Source organism: Dasypus novemcinctus, chromosome 7 (assembly GCF_030445035.2).
Source record: "Dasypus novemcinctus isolate mDasNov1 chromosome 7, mDasNov1.1.hap2, whole genome shotgun sequence".
NCBI classification, from domain to species: Eukaryota; Metazoa; Chordata; class Mammalia; order Cingulata; family Dasypodidae; genus Dasypus; species Dasypus novemcinctus.
The window spans coordinates 46154378-46179043 of NC_080679.1; the positions used below are offsets into that span (position 1 = coordinate 46154378).

The 24666-nt window shown below is 37.4% G+C and overlaps 1 protein-coding gene across 4 annotated transcripts in view; it reads left to right on the forward strand.

Moving 5' to 3' along the window:
- Positions 1–24666, forward strand: part of SATB2 (SATB homeobox 2) — a 211028-nt gene that overhangs the window by 66433 nt on the left and 119929 nt on the right. For all 4 annotated transcript variants that reach the window (XM_004458956.4, XM_004458951.4, XM_071216206.1 and 1 more), the window contains 2 exons: positions 16078–16204; positions 17396–17519. In XM_004458956.4, coding sequence (XP_004459013.1) covers positions 16078–16204; positions 17396–17519 — 251 coding nt within the window. The remainder of the gene's footprint in view (positions 1–16077; positions 16205–17395; positions 17520–24666) is intronic.

Below are 24666 nucleotides of genomic sequence, written 5' to 3' on the forward strand. Positions count from 1 at the left end.
TCTTCTACATCTTAGGTAAGCTTTTAGCATGGACTCCAGATATTTTAGATAAGCTTTTAGCATATTTACTTTTTGCATTTCCCCTAAATACTTAAAGTGTATAGCCCTTGCATTGTTAAACATTTCCTGGGACTGGAGCCGCTGCCACTGTCCCTAAGGGCAGGACTGCAGCTTCTTACCGTTCCACACCCACAAGTCAAACAACTTAGTTATCTCTGAAGAGACAAAGAGCCTTCCACCCATAGCCCACATCAGTATCTCATGTGAAGTTGTTTTGATCCAAATTCTTTCTTGCTAATGGAAAGGCAACAAACAAATTAATCAGTTAACATATTCTATATTGTATGGATAGACCATGCCATGGATAGACCAGAGAGAGAAATATCTACAGCCAAAATAACAAATAAAATTTTATATGAATTGGATTCACATGAAGTGGTTTGTTGATGAATGAAAGGTTATTTAGGGCTCTTATTCTGGTATTATAAGTATTATTTCATGTACTACCCTAGTATTTTGTGTCATCAAGTAAATCAATAGGGGCAAGAATTGCAAGTTCTTGCTCCTTATATCTTTGTCAAAATACAAATGAAATGCTTTTTATGTAATATAGATGAGAATTTGACGTCACCGTTTGACTCGATTCTTAGAATATATTCATGTTTCAATATTATTATAAGCAGTTTTTAAGGATGTACTAATTGTCAGGCACCAAGCTTAGGACACTCAGATGAATGAGACAGTATCTGGTTGATTTTGACTGATTTTAAAGTGTATCCATTTGTTTAAAAACCATAAATTGATAAGTAAATATTCTTGGGCTTTTTTTAACTTAAGCAAGTTTCATTTACTGAATCATACTGAAAAGTGTTATATTAGAACTTAAAATTAATAACTTATTTCTGGTACAAATTCATTTTAATGTGATAGTGGATAACGTGGTTAACTATTCTAGTGTAGCAACACAGCAATACCGTGTTAAGCATAAATAAATGCCTTATTTATTGATGTATCTTTTGAAGTGAATATGATAAAACACTATTGAACAGTTAGAAATGAGTGTGATGAATCAAATATGAGCACACTGCACTCATCAATATACAAAAGGTTAGACATGAAGAAAATCAGTTTTCTCATAGTGAATATTTTTATGATCCCCAATGTATTGTAGAATGTATATTAAAACAACAAAAGCAAAAGAAAATAAACAATAACAAATAGTGAAATAAGTTGATCCTGTTTTGCAAATTTGACTTAGTGATCTGAGTGATCAAATATATACATGAAATGTGTGACTTTCTTTTCTTTTAGAGATGGGCTGTTGACTGGTTTGGTATTGGAATAAAAATGAAGCACCATTTAAGTTGTTTCAAGAACAGTTAAATTAAAAAAAAAAATCCATATAACACCATGGTCCTTTGCAGGCCCTTACCTTTTTTCTAATGGAACACAATAGAAATCTAAAGGGTTAGATCTCATATAAGTCATGTCTCCCAGTCTTCTTCCTTACCACTTTTAATTTTTTAAGCCTTGAGTGAAAATAATTCTTGCCTATATTTTGAGGGTCTGTGTATCAATGATTCCTAGGGAATTTATTAATATTTACAGTTAGATAATTCTGAGATTTCAGTGCTTTGCTCCTAATTTTCAACAGTATGCTTCCTGAATGAATTAGATTTATTTACTAATGTGTTATTCTAGAGGTTTAGTTGCACATTTACAAAGGCATCTTTAAGGAGAGGAAATTATTTATTTGTAGAGGAAAAGAAAAAATTTATTTCTTTTATTTGGTGCTATGGAAATGCAAAATTAATCTGAGAGTATCTTGTCCTGATAAAGTGTTATTGTCTTTTATTAATATAAAGGAATCCCTTGGAAATTCACTTTCAGTTAATAATTTTAATGTAAAGAAGTAATGAACACAATTATGTTTATTCAGGAAGGTAAGAGTGGCCTTTTAGAAACATAGGCAACAGCTTTTGTTATTTTAATAAGAAGTGCAGTTGGCAGAAGGAAATTCATTAAAAAAAAAAATGTCCTGATCGAGCAACCTTCCTTGTTTTGGTTGATATGAAAGCCTTTGTTGTGAAGCAGTTGTGGCTCAACTGATAGAGCGTCCACCTACCATATGGAGGGTTCAGGGTTTGATCCCCAGGGCTTCCTGACCCATGTGGTGAGCTGGCCCATGGGTAGTGCTGCCATGTGCAAGGAGTGCCCTGCCATGCAGGGGTTTCCCCTGCATTGGGATGCCTCACGCGCAAGGAATGCACCCCACAAGGAGAGCCGCCTCATGTGAAAAGACTGCAGCCCACCCAGGAGTGGAGCTATATGCACCGAGAGCTGACGCAGCAAGATGACGCAAGAAATAAATAAAATAAATCTTAACAACAACAAAAAAAGAAGCCATTGTTTATCAACTGGCAGACCTTCAATTATTCTGAATTAAGAGACTATTTAATATACTCTGAAATTTTAAAATGAGCTCTCCCTTAGAAAAAGCTGGGTGCGTGCATTTTTTTTTTTAAGTAGAATTTTAATGAAAGAAAAATCAATCCACCAATTTAAGGTTGAGTTTATTCTCACAGTTTTCAAGGCTTACTGTTTTGTTTTGTTTTTTAATTGACAGTAATCCATTTACTGGGTCCCAAAGTATTTGGGCAGTTTTGATTTAGAATGTCAGATCTGCAAGGGGAGATCTGGACAACCTTTTCTTTTACAGAGGACACTGAGGAGTGTCTGGGGGTGGAGAGAATTCTTTGGTAAGATTTAGTTTGAGGTCTTCAGGCCCTCAGACTGTTTTCTTCACCTTTACCAGCTGTTTGGGACATCTCCTTACCCTGGTCTTCCTGAGTATCCAGGGTGCTGAGAATGTGGGAGCTCAGTTCTCTTCTTAATTAGAGATTGGCAGAATGTTGGGAAGAAGGACTGGCTGGAGAGCACAAATTGAACCTGTAAAATGATCAGAGTGACCCTCCCATTCCTTCCTTCCTCCTTCGTACTCTTGCTCGCTCCCTCTGTCCCTCCGTCCCTCTGTTTCTCCATCCCTCCATGCCTCCCTTCCTCCCTCTCTCCCATCCATCTTTCCTTCAACACCTGTGAGACTATGCTGTCTGCTGAGCACTCTGCTTGGTTCTGTGGAAACAGTAGGCATAAGAATACTATATTCTATGGAATATCCTCATGGAGCTCACAGTCTGTTGAGGAATAAAGACATTAAGTATTTATATGTGCAAAGGATCCCATCCTAGGAGCCTTTACAGCATGGATGAGAGGTGGGGGATGCAGTTCCTGATGCCTCCTCTCCACTTGCCACCACTCTTAAATTTCTGGCAAAATGGAGGCTCAGAGAAGTTAAGTGACTTGTTCCATCACTGAGATAGAACAAGTTTCTAAGAACAGGTTCTTTTCCTACATTATATGACTTGCCATATTAGCCAGTGATTTTAGAAGATTGATGTTTTGGCTGTTTCAGTAGAGGAAACTTTCCCTTAAAAACATTCTAAAAAGCTTAATTCTTAACTCTTATGTTAACATATAATTCATTAACACCAGCGTCTGTTGGTTTAGCACTTTATAATTTCCAGTGTACTTTAACTCCTATTATTTTATTGTTCCTTCCATCTTGTGAGAATCAGGTGGGAAAATGTAGTTTTTGTGTATTTGTTGTTTTGTTTTTGCTTTTAAATACACATTTCATAGAAGAGGAAATATTGGCCCAGGGAGGTAAAGTGAGTTGCCTATAGGTTAAGGGTACAGCCAATAGGGGACAAGCCCAAAATGTGGATCTCCTGATTCTGAGCGGATGCCTTTTCAAACAAAATGGCGTTCTTGTCACGTGACCATCACATGCCCGCTGTATTTTAGCCATCTTCATGCTTATGGAGGTTGTATAAAACAACGTAAACTGACATGACCTTTGCCTTCTGGTCGCAGTCCAATGTTCAAATGTGGTAAGTATTTTCTAAAGTCTGTGCATAAACCGGAAAGCGTTTTTCTCTCTCACTGTTTCATATTTTCAGCGCCCTCTATACTTAAAGGATAACACAGTTACAATGCCTTCCTACCCCCATTTTGCTTCTTATTTATTTTAACTTTCTCTTTTCTTTGTACTTTTCCTACTTGACAGTAGTGGGAAAATTTACTAGTGAACTGAAGAAAAGGAATCTGGGAATGTTTTGTTCCCCTTCCCTTCTCTTGAAGACAGTCAGGTCCAGTGATCTCCTCAGTTATGCCAGGTACTCATTTTTATTGGTCACTCAGGGCAGTGATTCCAAATCTGACTGGTCATCAGTATGTCCTGGGTTCTGCCTCTGGAGCTTTAGTTTCAGACACCAGACTGGGACCCATGAGTGCTATAGGGAGGAACTTGGCAATCATTCACTCACTTGACTATCCTGAATAGCACCATCATTATTAAATTGCAAACTCCTGGGACTGGAACAAAAAGAACTTATTTCCCACCTTCCTTTCCCCTTCAGTTCAGCCCAGCTGCCATGGGATAGCTAGACATCCTGTTAGAAATAACTCTATGTCTCTACACCATTTCAGTTGCCCATTTGAGCTGTGTGGCAGTTTTTTGACATGGTGAAGTATTTTAGGGGTTCAAATAGGCCTCGCCATTATTCATACAATATGTTGTGAATATAGGCCTACCTTCAATTCATTTCAAGAAATGTTTGCTTAAGGAGAGCACATCCCTATGTATTGGGTTCTTAGTTTCCTTTACAGCCATTATGACAGGAATGGCATATTTTAAAATTTGGTTTGCAGCCTTTAAATATTACATTTCATAGAAATGCTAACCAGGTTTCTTTATATAGATGTATAAAAGGAACCGCAAGAACTTCCTTCAAGTAAAATATATGAAACCTGCAAACCATGTCTATCATTAGACTTAATAGGAGAGTATATATGAAGATGTATATTATATATGCACATATATGAAAATTGAAAGTAAAAGTTAATTTTCTTCTGGAAAGTGTCCTTAAAGAAACCAAACCAAAACTAAACTAAACAAAACCCCATTCAGACCAAAAGCAGTTGTCATTTTCGAATAGTCATAGCCATATTTGTTTCCATGTTTTGTATTTTATTAACAAATTACTGTGAAATTAGTTTAATTGGAACGTGAATAAAAATGTACAACATGAGTAAGTATACTTTTTGCCCTCATATGTCAACATTTTCTTTGATAATCAAGATGCCATAATGATATTGCCCTTCAGATCAGGTATTATATAACATTAATATACTTTAAGGACAATTCAGAAACATATATGTGTATGCAGTTGATAGGGTTTCCAAAGGTATTGAGCCCAGTGACAGAGTACCTGGAAAGCCAGATCCTCAGGAAAACTTGTTGCAATATTTTAACTCCCGTTTAAAAAGAATACATGTATTTAATTGTTGTATTGTACAAAATTTGTGAGGCAACTCTATTTTTAGATCTTCAGTGAGTATTTCTTACCCCAGAGGATTCAGAAAACTGGCTAAACATAAGTTATGAATAGTATCTGCTAGAATGTAGTGAAGTATGTTTAAAATAGCCTGTTTTTTCTCCTGTATCTTTGATTATTGAAGATATTTTAGGGGGACAAATGCTAGAGGGAAATCTCTTTATTTATGCAAAGGTATTTCTGAATAGAAAGAAGAAAAAAAGAGAAGTTTCTTTGTTATCTGTCAAAATTAGTTCTTTAATTCATTTTAGATAATGATTGAATTTAACAGTAAGAAAATATATACCCAGATGAAATTGATTTTAAGCCGTGGTAGTTTAGAATGAGCTCAAATAATTTTTCGCAATACTTTTCTTCCTCATTTGTCCTATTCTTCCATGTCTAGTTTTAAATGGCAGTCTTATGAAATAACTAACTAGCAGCCCGATTTTTTTCAGATCCTGACCAATATTTTGGCTGTTTTTCAGAAGAATCAGAATTTTGAAAATTAAATAAAGGTTCCTAAAATACCAACTTCAGAAAGTTTTATTTAATTTGTGGAATAATTTTGTACTCTCTCTCTCTTGCTCACTCTCTCTCTGTCTTTAAATAGAGTCTTTATTAATTTAGTCTAGTTACTTAGTGCTTATATTAAATAATCTAATAAAAGTCAGGGTTATAACATAATGTTTCCCAAATGTGAAGCAGCATCTATTACATGAGACAAAATCGTTATACTGCAAAATGTAAAAGCCATGTATAGTATGACAAGGCACCAAATGGTATTATATATGTCTTTTAAGTACAATGTTTTGTTGCGTATGAGAGTAGTCAGCTCAATAAAATACAAAGTGTGGCAGGCAGCTGTGTATCACTATAGTTCATTTGGAAAGTGCTCTAAAATTCAAGTTTTCAGCTTTTAAATATTAATACTATTCTGGATGATTGTTTCCCTTGCAAGATACGGATATGATTTAAATATAAAAGTCCTTAAAGATTTAAAAACTACCTTGTTTGCCTTTTTCAGTAGTACCCAAAGTGTTGCATATAGAGGAGCAGTCTGGTGGGGAAAGGACATAGTGCATTCTGTTGATTTTTAATTAAATTGATATAACTGTATACCCTTAACATCTATTCTGAATCGTTGAATTATTTATTTTTGTCTGGTATTTTCTTTTGTATTTTTATAAATCCTGGATTAATTGTATTGTAAGCTCCCAGACAAGCATGTTGTAAGGTTTCACTAATTTGTATAAGTTACAAAGGGTTTTGAATAATGTAAAATGCCCAAAGAATGCTTTTCATTTTCCATTTACTATTACTTGAATATAAGCCATTTGAAATATGTAGTCTTTGAAATCAAAGCAGAAGGTGTAGAAGGGTTTGGTTTATTCTGGTAAGTTGTATTGGAGGTACTACTAAGTTATACATTAGTATAACTAGGAAAATATGTAACCTTGAAAAATCATTTTTATTTTACCTTTTTTTTCTCTTTCCTCATTGAAAAGTCATTCCCACCACAGGTTTAACAATAATAACTACAATTTATGCCTTTATGCTGCTGCAATTTGATGATATACCACATTCAGGCCACAGGTTAGAAACACAGGCTGAGTTATTATATAGTGCTGGGTTGTGATTTCCTGTGAACTGATTTATGGATAAATAATTCTATGTTCTTATTATATAGGACTGACAGTTTTAATTTCTTTAATAAAGCATAGCTGACAACAGAAAATTATATGCTACAGCATAGGGACACAGCCACTCTGAGGAGGATAAACAGATGAAATCGATGTCATGAGTTCTCCTCTTTTTATAAAGGTCCTCATCAGCAGTTGGTGTTTTGTGGAAATAATACCACGAACAAGAAGCCCTAAGGCTTAGTTACTCTGGGGCTGGGGTTTTTATTGACGCTCTTATGCTGAGATCTTTTCCAGAGAGTTATGAGATATATAAACCCCAGCCTTTGGATATTAAAGCTAATGTCTCATTTTTCCCCAGGGTGGGTTTTCACTTTGCTCTTAAAATCAATGTTAAAATGCACCTGGAATAAAAGGAAATTATGTGTTGAGCCACATTATACTAATACTGCTGATATCTTGCTGGGTTGCATATATGTCTCGCAGGTTGATTTGTGGTCCTTACTCTGCAATATACCCAGCATATACCTATTTTATCAATATACATGCCACAGCAAACTGTGTGAAAAGTACTTGTACTTTCTTTCTTTATTTTTAAAAGAACTTTAGATTACATAAGTGTTACGTTGAAAACCCTCCCTCCACACAGACACTTTCCCCCATTAACAAAACAACTTTTATTAGTGTGGTACTTTTGTTACAATTGATAAACACATATTGAAGCATTGCTACTAACCATGGTCTATAGTTTACATTATGGTTTACACTTTGTACCACAAGATTTTATAGGTTTTGACAAAATGTATAATGGACTGTATCTATCATTGCAGTAACATGCAGAACAATCCCAGTGTCCCCAAAATGCCCTGTTATACCTATTCTTCCCTCTCCCTCCTCTCAGAACCTCTGGTGACCACTGTCTTTTATATCAGTGTTACAAGTTCTTCCATTACTAGAAAAATAAGTCTACTTTAGTCCATAGTTGCATTTCCCCCATATGTTTGTTCATTCCTTAATCTTGAGGATTTGGGATTGTGGTGCCCACTCTGCCTCTGATTGAGTGGGGGCTTAGATCCATGGGGCAATTGCTTGCTGTTGTAGATGCTCTCTGTTTTTTGGAATGGGCATTATCCATCATCATCCTTTTGTTAATTATCTTGGGCAAGTCCGATGAACTGGAAAGTAGGCGTTGGCTGCAACTTTGCTGAGATTTAAGTCTCTGGGACACCTATTTGATGGGTATAGTGCTAATTATAGGTTCAAATAAAAAGGGCAGAAAAACCATGTGTGGGAAAATTATAAATGAGTCTAACTCTGATACCTTGGAGAGATAGCTTATTATATATTCTAAGGTAAGGCCCGCTGACAGGGTGCCAATATTTTCTATGACTTTTCTGTAACCTACGTTTTATATTGTTCTCAGAAGTGGTAGACTTTCCAAAAACTTGGATTGAATATTAGTGAACTATAATATGTTTTATCACCTGTCTTTTGTTTTTACATAGTTAGGGGAAAAATACTAAAGATAGGAATTACACATCTATTGAGAAGAGTATTTGGTTTCTTTGAGATAGATTACAAACTGATAAAAATAACAAAAATATGTTAACACAAACAACCATTGATGTTTCTTTCTGTGAAATGTCAACTCTTTGACTGGCAGAATACTGAATTACGAGAGAAAAAACTGATTTCCATTATTGCATCTTTTTAATTTCAGACAAAAATTGCCTCCATTCCCAACCTAATTTTATGTCACTAATGGGAAATTTACCTACAATTGCATTTTGTTATTTGGTCTGAAGGCATTACACCAAGAGTGGAATGGTACTCTATATTTTAGTGAATAGATTTGTCTGGATATAAACAGTTTTATTTATATTGTGTTCAGTTCAATCATGTTGACATTTGTATGAATTTCAACCCCCAAAAAGAGGCCCATAATTTGTGACTAAAGACCTTGAAACTGCATCTGTAATATTCAGCACCAGGCAATTTCTAAATGTTTGTAGATGATAAATTCCTTGGAAATAATAAAGATGATTGGGGAAACAATGTTTATGTCTGAAATGACACTGTTGTGGGAGACTTATTCTTCTCAGAGCAGTCTGAAACAGCTGGCTTTTCAGCCATCCAGGCCTATCACCTACCTGTTTGTGCATTGGTCACTTTTGTTCCTTTGTTTCACATTGAATGTTGAGACCTACCTGGTTTATAGCTGAGGACAAGTCACGGCTCTGTCCTCCAGGGGCCCACTGTGTGGTCAGGCACTGGCACTTGGGTACTTTCATAGAGCAGCAGTAGCAGAGGGGGAGTAGAAAGAGTTGTTCCATCCAGGAGTTACAAAATCTGTAAACCCAGTTTCTAGTCCTGGCTGTTACTAATAGATGTTCTTAACTTGTCAGTCTCCTCTGGTCTTAACTCATTTCCAGGTAAAATGTGGATTCCCTACCATCTTTGAGGATGAGCTGATGGTTGTTAATAAAACAAAAAACAAATGAAAACACTTTGCAAACTCTAAAATAACAGAAAGGAATATTGTGATAAAGTTCTTTATAAGGTACCCAAACCAACCAAGAGCATTTATTGTATGGTTGCGTAGAGAAAAGCTTACTTTAGCTTGGGTTGATCAGAGGAGGAATTACCCCTGGGGTGGATTTTTAAAATGTGTAAGATTTCCAGGAGTGGATATTGGTGGTCAGTCTGTATACCACATGGGATGAAAGTGTGATATGTGTTCAGGGAAGAAATGGGAATTTCCATTTATTGAGCATCTATTCTGTGCCTGGCTGGGCTTGTGTAAGTGTTTGTGCATGCTCATGTCTAATATTATCTAATTTAATCATTAGTTTCCCTATTTTTCAGAAGCATTTACAAACCTGCTCATAGAGTGAGAGCATAAGAAATAATAGCTGTATGCTTAGAATTATGCCATTATTGTTGAGATTTATTTAACTCTGTGAGTCAGAGATTATCCCCAATGGATTCCGACCTATCCTTTTTCCTTGTCCTTTTTCACTGCACTGTAATCTTGTGGGCCCTTTATTGCTTCATAGAACCCAAGAAGAGGCTGTTATGGTTGTAATCACATACCTTGCTCTCTGGATTATTTCACTCCTTTTTCCTTCCTCCAGAATACTTCCATTCTTTAATCTACTTGCATTTCAGTACAGGTTAAGTTTCTTGAAGCTTTACCTTTGATAGTGTTTTTCATCTACACTCAGAAATCTTCTAGGTTCCCATCCCTACCCCTCCATAACCTGCATTTTACTTTCTGTCTTTATGCGTTTGCATATTCTAATTTTTTCATAAGTAGAATCATACAATATCTGTTCTTCTGATTCTGGCTTGTTTCACTCAGTGTGATGTCTTCAGGGTTCATCCATTTTATAGCATTTATCAGAACTTAATTACTTTTTACAGCTGAATAATATTCCATTGTATGGATATACTGTATTTTGTTTATCCATTCATCTGTGGATGGATACTTGGGTTGCTTCTATCTTTTGGCTGTTTTGAATAACGTTCCTATGAACATGGTGTTCAAAAATTTTTTAAAAAGTTTTTAGGGTCTGTTTTCCCCAAACTATTATTGCACTTATTATGTGGCAATCCCAGTTACAAACTCTCTTTCTTATTTAAGGGCCTATGATAGTCTTATGGAGTAGGCACTATTATTATCCCCATTTTACAGATATGAAAATTAAGACTTGGAGAGATTAAAGGAATATCCTAAAGTTGCACAGTTGACAATCAGAATAGGTAGGTATGAAGTCATCTCTGATTCCAGACCATCCTCCTAACCTCTGACCCATATAAAGTCCTACTCAATGGGGCATTCAAGGTCTTTTAAAATTTATAATCACAATATCATTTTTCTTATATGCCTCAAACTTGAGTTAGTGCTATTTAAAGAATAATATAAACAGCAGACTGAGAGCATGGTCTTTGGAGAGATTCTGGGCTTTGATACTTGCTGGTGATATTAGTTTAGATACTCTTGGTAACTAACCCTTCTGAACCCTCACTTCTTCATAGAAGGAGTTGAAACCAGATGTCCAGGGGTAAAGGACTGATGGAGAAATTGGAGGCATGCTTATAAAAGGGTTCATGGGACAAAAATTAGAGCTCAAGAGGGCAAAAAGATTGCTGTAATGTTTTTGTTAGTTTTAAAGTAGAGGAGGTCTGATCCTCCTTATAGGTAAAGGGAATGGAGCCACTGAGGAGTAAGGATGGAAGAAATAAAGGGGGAAAGGTGGAAATAGGAGGAGGAGGATAATTGATGGTACGGTTCTTTGTGATTTAAAGTAATGAGAGTATAAGGGGAGCGTAGGTATAGCTCAGTGGTTGAGTGCCTACTTCCCGTGTACAAGGTCCCAGTTTCAATCACTGGTACCTCCTAAAACAAACAAAAAACAAACAAAAAACCCAGAACACTAGTTAAAATAATGAAGGTATAACATTGTCTCTGGTGGTAGATGAGGATTTTGGTTAATAATATAAATACAAGAATGTTCTTCCATTACAAGGTATTAAGAATGTGGTGATACATGGGGAAAATATAACTAATGTAACTGATAGACTATAGTTAACAGTAATATTGTTTCTGTAGCAAAAGCAGCAAAGAAAGTACTATATTAATGTTAAAAGTAAAAAAAATATGAGGTTTGGTTTTGTGAGATATGAATATGATTAAGAATTTTTTCTCTTCTTCATTTTCATTAATAAGGAGACCCTGACTATTCATTTAACTAATATGTGCTCATCTGTGTATCTTTCTGAAACTGGAGGAACAATTGAATTTGTTTTTGGGTTTAGATGAGATAAAAGTGCTGGGACAGGACATTTTAGGAATAATACTTCCATAACTTGTGGAGCTGTGTGTCTGTTATTTTACTTCTTGAATTTGAAATAAAGTTTGAATTAAAAAATAAGGTAATGAGCATTTTTTATAGACACATAACTGAATTAAAGATTAAAAGGTAACAGTTATAAAAAATGCTTTGAGGCAGTTATTTAAAAAATAAACTGACTTCCCTTTAACTCTCACAAAAAAGATATAAATAATGACAGTAAACAATTATTGAGGGCAAATTATATCCAGGCTCTGTACCAAGGGCTTTACATTTGATCTTTACAGTATTCCTATGAGCTAAGTACTTTTTTTGTTCCATTTTATGGATGAGAGGATTGAGGTATGGGGAAATGAAGTTAATTGCTAGGATTACATAATTGGTAGGGGGCTGAGCTAGGATATGAACAGAGGCAACTTGATTTAAAAGCCTCTGTTCTTTGTCACTATGCTCTACTACTTCCCCACTTGATTTCCACAGTTAACACTTAACTGTTAGCTCAAGTAATTTTAAAAATATTTTATGGCAAGAGGACTGTATCTAAGAACTGTACTTCCAAAGAGAAGTTAATAAATTCAGATAGACAAAGACCCTTTTTCTGTTAATAGTTTCCTGGCTGCTGAAACAAACACCATGCAATGGGTTCACTTAACAACAAAAATTTATTGGCTCATGGTTTCAGAGACCAGAAGCCTTGCTTCCTCCTGGAATTGGTATCTTTTGGGTGGTTGGCAATCCTTGGGGTTCCTCAGCTTTTCTGTCACAGGCAGTGCACATGGCAATGTCAACTCCTTTTCTCTTCTGGGTTCTGTTGACTTTCAACTTCTGACTGCTCCCTGTGGCTTCTCCTTCTGTGTCCAATTTCCTTTGCTTATAAGTACTTTAGCTATTGGATTAAAGCCCACCCTCTTTCCATCTTGGCACACCTTAATAGCATTTCAATGGTCCTATTTACAAATGGGTTCACACCCACAGAACCAAGGGTTGGGATCTGAACATGCCTCTTGTGGGGAACATGGTTCAATCCCCAACAACCCTGTTGAGAGGAAAGGCTTATTAAAATGAATTACTCCTGGGAAGTGGATTTGGTCCAATGGATAGGGCATCTGCCTACCACATGGGAGGTCCAAGGTTCAAACTCAGGGCCTCCTGACCCATGTGATGAGCTGGCCCATGCACAGTGCTGATGTGTGCAAGGAGTGCCATGCCATGTAGGGGTGTCCCTGCATAGGGGAGCCCCACGTGCAAGGAGTGCGCCCCATAAGGAGAGCTGCCCAGCGTGAAAAAAGTGCAGCCTGCAGAGGTTTGGTGCCGCATACACAGAGAGCTGATGCAGCAAGATGACGCAACAAAAAAGAGACACAGATTCCAGGTGCTGCTGACGAGGATACAAGGGGACACAGAAGAATACAGAGTGAATGGACACAGCAGACAGCTGGGGGGGGGTGGGGGTGCAGGGAAGGGGAGAGAAATTAAAAAAATAAAATTAAAAAAATAAAATGAGTTACTCCAAGCCCTTACCTGGCTGGAGGGGGTTACAGCCTTCTGGACATAGCTCTCCTAGCAGATCTTACACCTGCAGATTTTGTAGATAGTTGAGCAAAGAAAATGACTTTTAGAGGCCATGCAGGTTAGTAAATATGGTGCAAAAAAGAAAAAGCACCTGCCACATCCTACTGCCTGAGAAAATAACATGCGTCAATAGCTCCCTTCCAAGATGCAGAAACCAACCTGTAGCAGATGCTCTATGCCAGGTATTAAGTGTAGTGGAAACACCTGTGTGTGTCTAATTCTAGTCCAAACAAGTCTCCTTCCTGTTTATGAAGGTGGGGAGAGAATCTACCTAAATGGAAATTACTATTTCTAGTACAGTGATTTGTCTGTCACTTCCTATAGAGATTCCTTCCCTTTATTGAGGGATAATTTACATATAATAAAATGTACAAATATTAAGTGTTCAGTTTGGTGAATTTTGACAGTTTTTACCCGTGCAACCACTAGCCAGAACAAGAAAGTCCCCTTATGTCCCTTTCCAGTCAATGCCCCATCCATCCTCAGGCAACCATTTTTTAAACTTGTATCACCATAGATTAGTTTTTGCCTGTTCTTGTATTTCACATGAATGAAAGCCAGCTGATATCTCCCATTGTGGCTCATTCTTACAATGGAACACTTCTCAACAACAACAAAAAAGACTGAACTTCTGACACAAACAACACAGATGGATCTCCTATAGTGTTATGCACTGACGTTTGCAAGGTTCATTTTTCAGGTGTAACTAAAATGATCCCCAAAATCTGCTTCTTTCTCTATTTACATGTCATAGTACACAGTTGCCAACTTCAGTTTCCCCTTCTCTACTTTCTTACTTAAAAAGTCACGTCTAAAAAAATCATGTTGAACAAGGTCAGTTTATATGCGATTTGTGGGCCATTGTGATAAGGATTTTTGAAAGAAAATTGTGGAGTGATTAAAAAAATAGGAAATAAGCTGGACATGTTTCATGGTATCTTTTTAGCATTTTCAAATGACCAAAGGAGTAAAAGAAGCAAGGAAACAGAGGAATCCATTTGCTGGTCGCTGTCCAGTGGGTGCTGGATGTTCATTTCATGGCTACTATACGTTGCATGCTGTGCACTTCTCATTGTCATAGAGAGAATGTTAAGAAAACTATCCCCACAAGAAAACAGCTTTTCTTGGCAAGTGAAATATGACTTAAGGAGCCAGAACTGGAGACATACGGTACTATGAATGAGAGCTGTGTTACTTTATTGGATCTGAGTCCAGGCACTATTTATACTGTAGCATATTCAGCACCAGATTGTTAAATCTTAATACTGAAACAGTGCATCATTTTAATATTTTTGTTCTGTTTATTCCCTGTTTTCAAGCATTATGTCAGGCATTGCGCATTCATTTATTTCATCTTGGACAGGACATGACCTGAGTAGAAAGGTCATTTACTATCCTTGGACTGTTGCCCCATAGCTATAAAGCATCATTTGGTAAAGCTTTTAAAAGTTCGTTTAGGTATACAGGTGTTCTCTTTCTTAGATGATAAAAAAATATTTTTTGAAGAAGAGTATAGTTGGCTCACCTGTATTGTCAAAAATAAAAATAAAAATAAAAATGCTGTTTTTCTTCTATCATTAAAACAACTATTTTTTCTATATGGCAATTCCTGGCATCCTGAGAATCACTGAAGTTTTCATAGCATACAAATAAAATTTTTGTTACTTTGTTTTGTTTGTGAAATGCTTTTCTCCTTATTTCCTTCATCAGTATTTATGTGTGTCCCATATTAGACGGGTCCGTCTTATTACTAAGTTAGTATTTCATTGTATGTTGCTGAAGCTGAACCCTGAATCTTCCTGTAACAAGGGGATTCCTAAAATTTCTGCTCTGTGTAGTTGGAGTTAGACCAGGAATTTTATTCTCTATTATCATGTATGCTAACCACATGCAGCAGGAAACACCCAGAGAAAAAGGATACTGTTGTTACTCTAAAAGGAGCTTGAAGAGTAAAACAAAACAAAACAAAAAAATGGAAGTTGAAGGCATTTCTGCTGTTTCTGATCTATGGTCAATCATTATGCTATTTCATTTGGCCAAGGAAAGCATACCCTCTGCTTAGTGAAATATATGGATCTAGAAGTGAACTCTTAACTGCTCTATCAGCTCCAAATGCTGTTCACACTGGGAATCACATCACAGTCAGAATGTGCTGAGCCCACACACAGGCATTTTCTTGTACAATTCAAAACCAAATCTTATATTTACTTAAGGCTTGCCTGATTTTCTTTTTGCCTATGAAATCTGTGGTTCAGTATACTTAGCATCAATCTTAAGTTAGAATGTAAAACATGATTTTGGGGGAAGGAAGTATCAGTATGGTTTTCTAAGTAATTTAAGAAACAGGAAAACATAAAAGTACTGATTGTGATTAAACCTCATCCTTTTATTCTCATCTTCCTGATAATTAATTCAATTGTCAGCCAGAAAGAAATAGCTTATTGCACTGGGTTGTAAAATATCACTGAGTGGGTCTTGAATGTTGACTGTTGAATGACCTTAACATTGAACAAACAATGGGAAGGTTTAATAAATAGCAGATATGTGTTTATTATGTTTTTCTTCCCTGTGCAGGAATAATCAAGCTGGGGAGGTGGAACCCTCTCCCCCTCAGTTATGTGACAGATGCACCTGATGCGACGGTGGCCGACATGCTACAAGATGTCTATCATGTTGTGACATTGAAAATCCAATTACAAAGGTGGGTGTCTCTGAAACATCTGCCTGTCCCCACTCTCAGAGCTGCTCTGTCAGTCATAGATTAACTGCAGAGATCAGCACATCCTGTCTTCATTAGTACCTAGACTTTTGATGAAATAAAAATAAAAAAGAGAGAGAGGAGAGACAGGAGGGGAAAAGGGAAGGAGGGGCACTTCACCAGGCATCTTTATAGTCCACATTCCAACTGTTTTATGTTTTGTTTTTAGAAGCAGTGAAGTGGTAACTTAGGGGAAACTTGATAAATCATTAAAAATATGCAGCGCTTCAAGGGGAACTTTCCACAGCCCCTAATTTAATGGGTCCTCTAGGCCTGGTTAAATGCTTAGCACATAGTATTTGAAGAGTAAACACCTTGGCTGTTTCCAGGTGTCAGTTGTGAGGCATACGTTTCCTTTTTGTAGCAGTCTTAGCAGGAATGTGCTGGCACTGGAGATCTTTGTCTTTCCTTTCTGGTGATGTCTCAAAAGATGGCTAGGAGGCTAGGAATGGTTTCCTTTTGCAGATGTGGTATCTAGAAGTTACACCAAAGAATCTAAAAGTTTTCTGTAGTCTTTTATTATAAAGTGTCCTGTGGTCTATGATTTAAGGAATTTTGTCTTTTTCTGTAAAGATTTTGAATTTGCCCCATTTGGAGGATTTTTACTTTAATAGAGATCCAACATCCCATCTTTGTCTAGGAATGCTTCAGTATTTCATTTTAAAAGTTATTTATTTATTTTTGGTTATGAAAATGATATCCCTGAATTGTCCTATGAGGAAGAAGGGTGAGCCTTTATATTTCAAATTTGATGTAACATTTGTTTACAATTGAACCCTAAGAATGTCAATAATTGAACTGTTATTGTGGAAGTTTACAATCATACTGTCAGTCCGTTTCCATTAGCAGATTAGAAGAGTTATACTTTTACAAAATAGCATTTCTTCATATCCAAAATATTAATAGCTATTGTTCTTAAGCTAGTTTTGATAACTAATTTAAAGAAACCACACTGGTTTCTACCAGCGTCCTGGAGAAGTAGTTTTCCTCCACTTCCCTCATTTAGATTCTCCATTCATCATTGGTTCTCCTAGTGCAGGCACAAGACTCGGGAGTAACTGCTGCATTTGCCTCCTCTGCCGTTGGGGCCTTTATTGAGGTCTGCATGTTGTTAATTTTTGTTTTCTTTTCTAGTTGTTCAAAGTTGGAAGATTTGCCTGCGGAGCAGTGGAACCATGCCACAGTCCGCAATGCCTTAAAGGAATTGCTCAAAGAGATGAACCAGAGCACATTAGCCAAAGAATGCCCTCTTTCCCAGGTCAGTATCTTCAGGTGGGTTCTGGGAAGTGTATGAAGTCACTAGTGGGCTATCTAATAGGATTTCACGCTGTCCTACTATCCTGCTTAGACAGCTGTCTTCTTTCTCTTTTATTTTCAGAGCCACACTACATTTTAGATGGAAATATATGGAGATTGTGTGTTTTTTTTTTAGTTAGAGAATAGAAGTTATTTACTGGGAACTTTGATGTAATGGGAGTACATTAAAATAGTTTCCATATACTTCTGACTTTTCTTATCTGTCAGAGGAGATAGGTATCAGTGTCTCCATTTTATAGATCAAGAAATTGAGATTCAGAGAAACACTTAAGTTATCTGCCTAAAATTACTCAACTGGTTAAGCAGCAAGTTGAGATCTTAATCCAGACCTCCCCCTCCAAAGCTCATGCTCCAAATCATTGACTTATTCAGTCAATGGAAAGGGTCAGCCATGCTAAGCCCAGTTTTGCATATTTATTGAGCCTTTTCCCTGTCTAGTAGAGAGAAATGATCTTTATATGATATAGCATTGGAAGAACCTTTGTAGCTCATTCTCTAAATGAAAATGAACCAGGAGAAAATGTGACATTCTATTTTTAGTGAACTGATCATAGACTAAAATAAGGCACAAAAATAAAAAGTTGAAATAATCAAGGGAAGGAATGGTGAAGGTAAGGGCTGCCTTTCCCATTTGTGTTCAGGGCTAGGACCCTACTCTTTCTAATGATGAGGCAGTGTTTTGCCTGTGGTGGCTTAAAACTGCTTTGAAAATAACTCAGGTTGATGTTATCTAAAGCCCTGAATGGAAGAAGGCTGTTTTCTGGGATGCGTTGCTACACTTGATTTAACACAAGGGCTAATTATATGTCTATCAAGTTCAAGGGAAGGTGATGAGAATCTTAGAAACTTGACCTGCATGACCTGTGTCTTGGCGTAGAGGAGTCTCTGGGAAGCAGGAAGCCTAATGGTTAAGAGCATGTATTCTGTAATCAGATAGACTGAGATTCATCTCTTGGCTTGTAAGCCCCTATAACCTCACCTTCATGAACCTGTTTCTGTATAAGTAAACCCAGGACAGTAATAGTTTTAAGTCATATAATGAGGATTAAATGAGATAAACCACATAAAAAGCTTGGCCCAGTGCCTGGCATGCAGTAATGCTCATAAAATGTGTCAGCTATTATTACTGAGACATGATAATGTTGGTGTGAACTGAATATTTTTTATGTGTGTCTTAGAGAGTGCTTTGGAATTTGGATCCTCTGAGATAAAGCAGGCTATCAGTATTTTTACTTCCAGAAAATCAAGAAGGCTTGCATCTGAGTAGTAGGTAGTTAGCTAGCTAGGGACATTAATACTTCTCAAACATGAGTTAGATGCCTGGTCTTGTGCTTAGGGCTTTCACATAAGCAATCTTAATATCACCCCAGAGGTATGTGTAGGTACTAAAGCCTTGCTGCTAGAATTTTGATTATTGCAATGTGAATGATTATGAAATTATAAAAATAACCATTTTGAAGTATTCTGACAATAAACAAAGACTGGATAAAGAACAAGTTGTAGAAAGGCTTTCAATCATTTGTCCTGAATTTTGTAATTAGTCATAATTAATTGTCTTGGATTCACATGAAAGTCAAAATGAGCTTTGTCTAGAAGTGGACAAGCTCTTAACTTAATATCACAAATTCAGAATTTTATTCAGGGCATTTGAGGCCTATGAAAATTTGGTTCAAACTCATGTATCATGATTGTAATATTTGGTTGTAAAGGTGAACAGAAAGGCAGCACAAGTGGAAAGAACTCAAACCAGGAGCTGAGAGCCCTGGTTCTAATCTCAGTTCTTTTATGCTAAGGATGTGATCCTCTAAAAGGCCATCCATTTCTCAGAGCATTGTTCTTGGCTTGTTTGTATCTATATATTTCACTTAATTTGCAGGGTTTTCCTTAGATTCAGCTGAGTCATCTTTACCCCTACCATTAAACCTTCTTTCTCCCCCTGCTTTCTGTTTCTCATCGCTAGCCCACTTAGTTGCCCAACCTAAAAAGTTCCTGTTCCTTTACTCTTCTTGTTCAAGCCTATGGATTCTACTGCTGGTACAGCTAAGATCTTTTTTTCCTTGGGCCACTGCTTCATTTAGCCTTTCATGTCTTACCTGAAATGTTTCTAGTCTTCCTGCCTTACAACTTTTCTCCTGTCAACTTTTTCTCCAGCCCTGATATTGGTGCCATTTTCTTGGCTATAATCCTCAAATGACTCCTAGCCTATAGGCAGTACACACTCCATAGCAAAGCCTATGAGAACCATCAAGATGACACCCTTCCGATTTATTTCCTACCACAGTCACCTTTCTATGTCTGCCTGTACCCATTCTGTGCTCCAGATATACCAAATGAATTATTTTGGAGCACTGACATTGCTCAGACATCTCTATCAAAATATCCCTGAGGCCTGGAGAAACTCAGCTAGTACACTCAGCCTTATGAATTCTACAAAACAACCTCTAATGTTATCTTAAAAATTCATGCAAAGTTCATATTCCCCCCCATATACCCATATTTTCAATATCTTTTGAAAGTGCCATAAAATCACTTTACCTGCTAAATTATTAATCTTCTTCCCACTGCATGAAACTAGTCTCAATGGAGATACACCACATTAGTCTCTGGCTTTGCTAATATGCATATATAATGCTGGTACCCTGGAATCTTTCAACTTGATGCTTGCTTTTGCCTATGTGATTTCTTCTATCTAGAATGCACTGCTATCTTCTACTTGGTGAAATCATCCTTCACCTTCCAGCAGGAAAGTAATCCACTGGTGAAGTACCTGACCTCTTGGTCAAAGTAGTTGCTGCTTCTGCTCTAGGTAGCACTTTGTACACACCCATCACAGCACTTATTACAGCCTGTTGTCATTGTTCCTCTGCCATTTCCCATCACTATGACTGTCTGCAACAGTCATTATTATTTATCTTTATAATATAATATATTATTATTTATCTTTAAATATCCTCAGCATTCAGCAAAAGGTGTATCCTGTATATAGTTTTTGCTATAATGCAGGGTTTCTCGACCCTGGCCTTATTGACATTTTGGGCTGGATGAGTCTTTGTTGTGAGGGACTGTACCTTTAGGATTCTAGCATCATCCCTGGCCTCTATCCACTAGATGCCAGTAGTGCAGCCCCCTCCCCCCAATTATGACAACCAGAATATCTCTAGACATTGCCAAATGTCCATTGGAGAGGGCAAAATCACTCTTGGTTGAGAACCACTGCTCTCAAATAATGCATTCAAATGAACTACATATAAAAATGGTTTGGAAAATGCTGTAAATATGAATTATTATTTCTGTTGGCTGCTCTGAAATGTTTAGAACTAAAAACAGTGAATATAGTAATTTGGTGATTGATGCCTTCCCAACACATATTCAGTCAAACAGGGGTTCAGTTCTGTTATTTAGCACTTGGGGGAGATTTAATTTAGGCCTCTGATATTGCTGTCTCCTTATGGAAAAATCTCACTGGGGTAGCTCTTTTCAGCCAGCATGAACATGTACTGTGAGCTCTTATGGTAATTCTGTAGCCTTTTTACCCTTAAACTTTCTAAAAGATTCACTTAAATTGCATAGCTGTATTGTATTTCAGTATTAACTTCACTCATTTTATTGGTGATTGTCATGAAACTGACACTTGCAACATTTTTTGGAGTTCAACCCATGTACTATGTAAAAGAATTTATTCTTGTTCTAAGCAAGGTGAAACTAATTCAACAATGTATTCACTAGTATCACTAGGGTCTCTATTAAGAGTCAGACACTGCAAAGGACTGAAGATACAGTGGTGAAGCAGAGAGAGGGGCTAAGCTTAGAATGTGGGAAGAGGAGAGTGAGATATCCAATACTGCTTATTTCAAAGGAGAAAGATAGGTTATTGGGTTTTTAAAAAGACTCACTCGATAAGTAAAGGGTGCCTTTTTTTTTTTTTTAAGATTTATTTTTTATTTATTTTTCTCCCCTTCCTCCCGCCCTCCCCCATTGTCTGCTCTCTGTGCCCCTTCACTGTATGTTCTTCTGTGACCACTTCTATCCTTAGCAGCTACACCGGGAATCTGTTTCTTTTTGTTGCATCATCTTGCTGTTTCAGCTCTCGTGTGTGCAGCGCCATTCCTGGGCAGGCTGAACTTTCTTTCGTGCTGGGCAGTTCTCCTTGCACATGGGGCTCCCCTATGTGGGGGATGTCCCTGCATGGCATGGCACTCCTTGTGCACATCAGCACTGCGCATGGACCAGCTCCACACGGGTCAAGGAGGCCCGCGGTTTGAACTGCGGACCTCCCATGTGGTAGGCAGACGCCCTATCCATTGGGCCAAGTCCACTTCCCAGGGTGCCTGTTTTTGAAATAATTCTTTCTTATTACCCCCAAGCCAAATCTTATTAGGTATTTCCTCACTCAAGTTTGGTAAATGCATAAAGGAATGATGCAGTGGATAGTACATGTTTTTTTGAACATCCCAGTGGTCTTTAGTTCAAAAGAACAGCTGTGAAGGCAGAAGGAAACAGTGGAGAAGTCCATCAAAGGGCAGTAATTGTAACCCCAGACATATATATTTAAAGGGAGGGGAAATAATGTTTTATCTCTTCTCTCTCTGACCAGATGCTTGGAAAGCATAAGTTGTGCTAGTGTGGCTGGGTATTTATTTTTTATTTTACCTTTTAAAATGTGTTTAAGCACTGACAGCCTCTTCCTTTTCCTCTGTGCTCCCTTAGTCATCACTTTTAGCCTCTTCCTTCGGTTGCAAAGGCTGTTCCAGATACCCTAATTTATCATACCCTATGCAGAGATCTCCCTTATTAAATAGTCTTCTCTAACTGTTCCAATATGCAAACTTATGAACACATCTTTCTGTGGTGTATTTATTCTTATTTTAGGAAGAGTTAATAAGACCCAACTTCTGTTTTTGGCTGCTAGCTATATGTGATCCGTAGGTTCCCAGGTTATAATCCATTAAAATAAATAGGACTAGCAATACCTGCCTTGTCTATCTCATAGCTTGTCATGAGGATCAAATGGGATAATTAAAGAGACAGTTTTGCTAACTGAAAATTATATTAAAATTATAAGTGATTTGCAAATGCCTGCATCTCCCAATGTGCCCCTGCTTCCCTTCCTCCACATGTTCTCTGTGACCCTAGATATGTTGTTTTTTTTTTTTTTAAGATTTATTTATTTATTTAATTTCCCCTCCTCCCCTGGTTGTCTGTTCTCTGTGTCTATTTGCTGCGTCTTGTTTCTTTGTCCGCGTCTGTTGTCGTCAGCGGCACGGGAAGTGTGGGTGGCGCCATTCCTGGGCAGGCTGCTCTTTCTTTTCACGCTTGGTGGCTCTCCTCACAGGCGCACTCCTTGCGCGTGGGGCTCCCCCACGCGGGGGACACCCTTGCGTGGCACGGCACTCCTTGCGCACATCAGCGCTGCGCATGGCCAGCTCCACACGGGTCAAGGAGGCCGGGGATTTGAACCGCGGACCTCCCATATGGTGGGCGGACGCCCTAACCACTGGGCCAAAGTCCATTTCCCGCCTAGATATGTTTTTAAAGAGTTCTGTCTCATGCCTCTAGTTGAGGTTTTGTTGCCAAATATTTGAGGAATAAATGATTGACTGACTAAAGTTATTGAACTACAAAGATGTTGCGATTTCCAATATGATGGTGATATAGCTTTGATTCCGTCTACCTTTAGAAATAGACTGTAAGCTGATTATTTCCTCTCATCCTAAGCAAGCCTTGCCCATTTTGAAATCATTAAAGGACATACCTTATATGTGCAATATAACAAAATAATTGGGCATGTGAAATCAGGCAGCAATTTGGGTCAGTAAGACAAAACAAAACAAATTGATCATGTGCTCATCTTCAGAACAAGTGGTTGACCAACTGTGTGGTCTAGTCATGTGTTAGCCAGTTGTCTGCTGTCTTTTCACTTAGTCTTAAGCTCATGTACTTAGTAGGGATGCATCTTCTTTCAACTAGTTGCCAACTGCCCATTTTAGTTATTTTCTTGTGAGGTTGTTTATGTTTGTGACCCAATCTGATGAACTCATGTTAAAGGAGGCTCAAAAGTGACAGCTTGAAAATAATTACTAACCAGGTGATTGCTTGGTGATTCACATGACCATTTGAAATGATTGCCTGTGAGGAGGAGAGAGCTGGAATTACTTGATTGTACATCAGGCCTTTGACACAAATCATCTCACTGGAGAATCCCCACAGCCCTCGGAGGTGCGTATTCATATCTTGGTTTCACAAATGAGGGTGCTGATGCTCAGGCAAGCGAGTCATTCAGCCACAGAGGGGAGGAGCTCTCAAATGTGATCTTTTCATACTCTGAAGCCCAGAGGAAGTGTCTCTTTCAATTAGAATGGCAAAAGCTTTCAATTCTGATATTATAACTCAGAAATGGTGATGGAAAGGGACAGTAGAACACTGCCAAATGACAAATGAATTTCCCATGACAAAGTAATTCCTCCCAGTAAGTTTCTCCTCTTTATTATACTTAATTGAGCCATTATTATAATCTCCTCATATTAATGTTATTTAGCACAGCATATCTCAAAACAGAATAAAAGACTGAAAATGGAGTAAAAAGTGCACATTTTCCCGTCTACTTCTTTCTCTCCCACCATGTTGACGTGGAAAGGATGCCTGCTTCTCCCCCATTCTTGACGTTCTTCTTGTCCAGATGAGGGATTCTCTTGTCACATAGTTTGTGTAATCATTCACTTTAGTTTTAAAAGGTTCTTTTTTTATGGTGAGTGTATTATGTATCTATAGCTTAGCTACTCTTGGTATACGATTGCTCTTCAAACAAATAAATCCCACTAAGCCAAGGGGGAATCCAGTGAAAGATATAAAATTATTTTATCTTTTTTTTTTTCTGTAGGGGATGGGGATTCAGGTCTTTCCAAGTATATTGTATAAATCATTTCAACTTGTGTTTATTGTTTAATTTTTTCCTATTAACTTTTCAATGCATTTGGGTTCCTTTGTTTTCTCTGATTCTAAACTTACAGGTTTGAGTTCATAACCTTATGTTTTAGTTTGTGTCACCTTATTTCTTGTTTTGTCTAAAGAATTGATTGTGGGAGTGGGTT